A 2,730-nucleotide genomic window follows, 5' to 3' on the forward strand; every position below is an offset into this window, starting at 1 on the left:
TGTGTCATTTGTATCGATCTTGTGAACCATCCATCTGTACACGTAGTGTGGCTCAAATTCGTTTGCAAAGCTCTTTCATCGAGTGAAACATGGGGCCCAGCAGCCCTAAATTTCTATAATTTTAAAGGTGTTGCACCATAATTGGCTTATCTTCATGGACAGTACGAACATAACACCGGCCAACGTGACTGCTTTAACATAATTGGAGCTTTTTGTATTAATTAAAGATTTTAGCGCGGTGTCGTTTGCATCACCATTGACCATACTTTGATGGTGACCAGATAAAGAATCGAACATTTATTCTGAAATATCTTATTTTTTTCTTGAAAATCAACTCATACTATATTATACTACCCTTCTAATCGGATTCACTGAAATTGAAGTAGAATATTGAAAGAAAATGTGAGGGTAATTTATCATTACAGATCCTTCTGATCCAATTCGGTGAAATTGAAGGGAAATTGGGTGAATTGTGCAGAAATTGCACGGAGTTGAGTAGAATTAGTCGATAATTTGAGTTTGCAACTGAGGGGGAAAAAAGTGGGATTGGATGCGGAATTCTGATTTACGAGTTGGAATTGAAGATAGACAAGGAGCGATTTAATAGTGATATCAAGGAAAGCAATTGGTCAATTTTTGCTGGGTAAATTATCGATATCATTTTTTTCCCTCTTTTTTGTTTTAGGTTTGGTTGAATTGTACTTGAATTTTGTGAATTTAGAGTGCTGATTACCAGTATTTGTGATTTACACATAATTGTTTAATTTCTGTCACTGTCTATAATTTTTTTTTACCTTTCTTAGAAGATTTTTATATAGTGTTCCTTTGAATTTTTAAAAATGGAATAAAATGGGAAAGTTCATCTTTTCAACACAAGTCAGCTCTTTTTCTACACAGTTAATGTCCTGAAATTTCATTATGGAAACTACTTCATTATACTGAATGTGGGAAGAATTTCTTCTAAACGAAAGCAAATTTGCGTAAAAGAGATAGTCTTCAAAAATATTTTTGTTGGGTTTCTCAATTGAATGAAGTGAAGTCCATTCATTAGTTGAAAGCATGTTTAAAATTCAAATCTCGGAATTATTCTGTATGATTTCTTTATAAGTTTTATCACTTGATTAAGTGCAGTCCACTCATTAGTTGAATGAATGTTTAAAATCTTGGAATTATCCTGTAAATACTCTGCATCTGTATTTTCCTTATTGAGCATTGCATTTGAGATTAATCGTTTTTGAATTTTTTCTCTTCCTTGTTTCTGTACAATATGCAGTACAGTCATTTGTCCTGTTATAACTAATGGTGCATTGCATCAAACATTTGTCGTTATTTGGATGGTATTGATTGATTGGTCACATTAGACAGCCACATGGTTTAGCTGTCCCTTGAAAGGCGGACAAAATGTGTGAGGACTGTCCATGATCATAGGAACGAGAACATGTTAATTATACAATGCATCTAAAATAATGGAAACTATCACGAGTTAGAATGATATTCTTAAGGTTCATTTGTATGGAATGCTCCTGGATGATGTGATAGGTGCACTTATGTAGGCCCAGTTTTTTTTAGGATTCCTTGTTCTATAACTATGTGTTGCATATGGATCCTTTGGAATTTGATCCGTATTGTAATCATTTCAGTTGTATGGCAACTCATGTTGAGCCTCCGAATGGGGTGGGAACACCAGGGAAGCATTACTATTCCATGTGGCAAACACTGTTCGAGATTGATACGAAGTATGTGCCAATCAAGCCTATTGGTCGAGGGGCGTATGGTATTGTCTGCTCGTCTGTCAACAGGGAAACCAGTGAAAAGGTTGCAATCAAAAAGATATATAATGCCTTTGAAAACCGCATTGATGCACTAAGAACTCTGCGTGAATTGAAGCTCCTCCGCCATCTTAGACATGAAAACATCATAGCTCTGAAGGATGTTATGCTTCCAAATCATAAGAGAAGCTTCAAGGACGTCTACTTGGTTTATGAGCTTATGGATACTGATTTGCATCAGATAATTAAGTCGTCCCAAACACTGTCGAATGATCATTGTCAGTATTTCCTATTCCAGGTACATAGGGTGATTATTCAATAAGCCATGTTCATTCCCTTGCAACTTCTGCTCTTAACTTGCATTATTACAATGGCGAGGAACTTCTGAAGCAAAAATTGATAATAATGAAAATAGAAGAAATAATTTTTTACATATTTGATCGCCTATACAAAGCTTCACCTTGTGCTTGGCAGATCTGATTACTTGACATATTTTGTATATTACAATGCAGTTACTTAGAGGTCTGAAGTATCTACACTCAGCAAACATTCTTCATCGGGATTTGAAGCCTGGGAACCTACTTATCAACGCAAACTGTGAACTGAAAATATGCGATTTTGGGCTAGCACGGCTATGAACACATGGTTTAAGATCATCAAAAATCATTCTATTCCTCGCCATCCAAATTTGGTAGGCTGTGCAAGCAAGTGCAATCAGGGACGGATCCAGGATTGGATCCAAGATCGGTTTACAAAATTTCAAACCGGGCTACTACGTGGAAAAAAATTTTACACATAAAAAAACTAGTATTTTACCCAAAAAAAAAAAAAAAACCTTTAAAAAAGCTATTTGCCATAGGGGGTGGGGCTACAACCCAGCCCAGCCCCCAACTAAATTCGTCTCTCAGTGCAATTCTCTTGCCCTTAGCTTGCCAAGATGTGCCTCGAGCTTTTTTCTTCA

The 2,730-nt window shown here is 36.0% G+C and overlaps 1 protein-coding gene across 1 annotated transcript; it reads left to right on the plus strand.

Annotated features, from left to right (window-relative positions):
• Positions 1–283: 283 nt before the first annotated feature.
• LOC111394427 (mitogen-activated protein kinase homolog NTF3-like) lies at positions 284–2,407 on the plus strand. Its single transcript, XM_023020254.1, has 3 exons — positions 284–643; positions 1,641–2,067; positions 2,282–2,407. The coding sequence occupies exons 2-3, from the start codon at positions 1,645–1,647 to the stop codon at positions 2,405–2,407; spliced, it is 549 nt and encodes a 182-aa protein (XP_022876022.1). The 5' UTR covers positions 284–643; positions 1,641–1,644.
• Positions 2,408–2,730: the final 323 nt, after the last annotated feature.

This window comes from Olea europaea, chromosome 5 (genome assembly GCF_002742605.1).
Source record: "Olea europaea var. sylvestris chromosome 5, O_europaea_v1, whole genome shotgun sequence".
NCBI lineage: Eukaryota > Viridiplantae > Streptophyta > Magnoliopsida > Lamiales > Oleaceae > Olea > Olea europaea.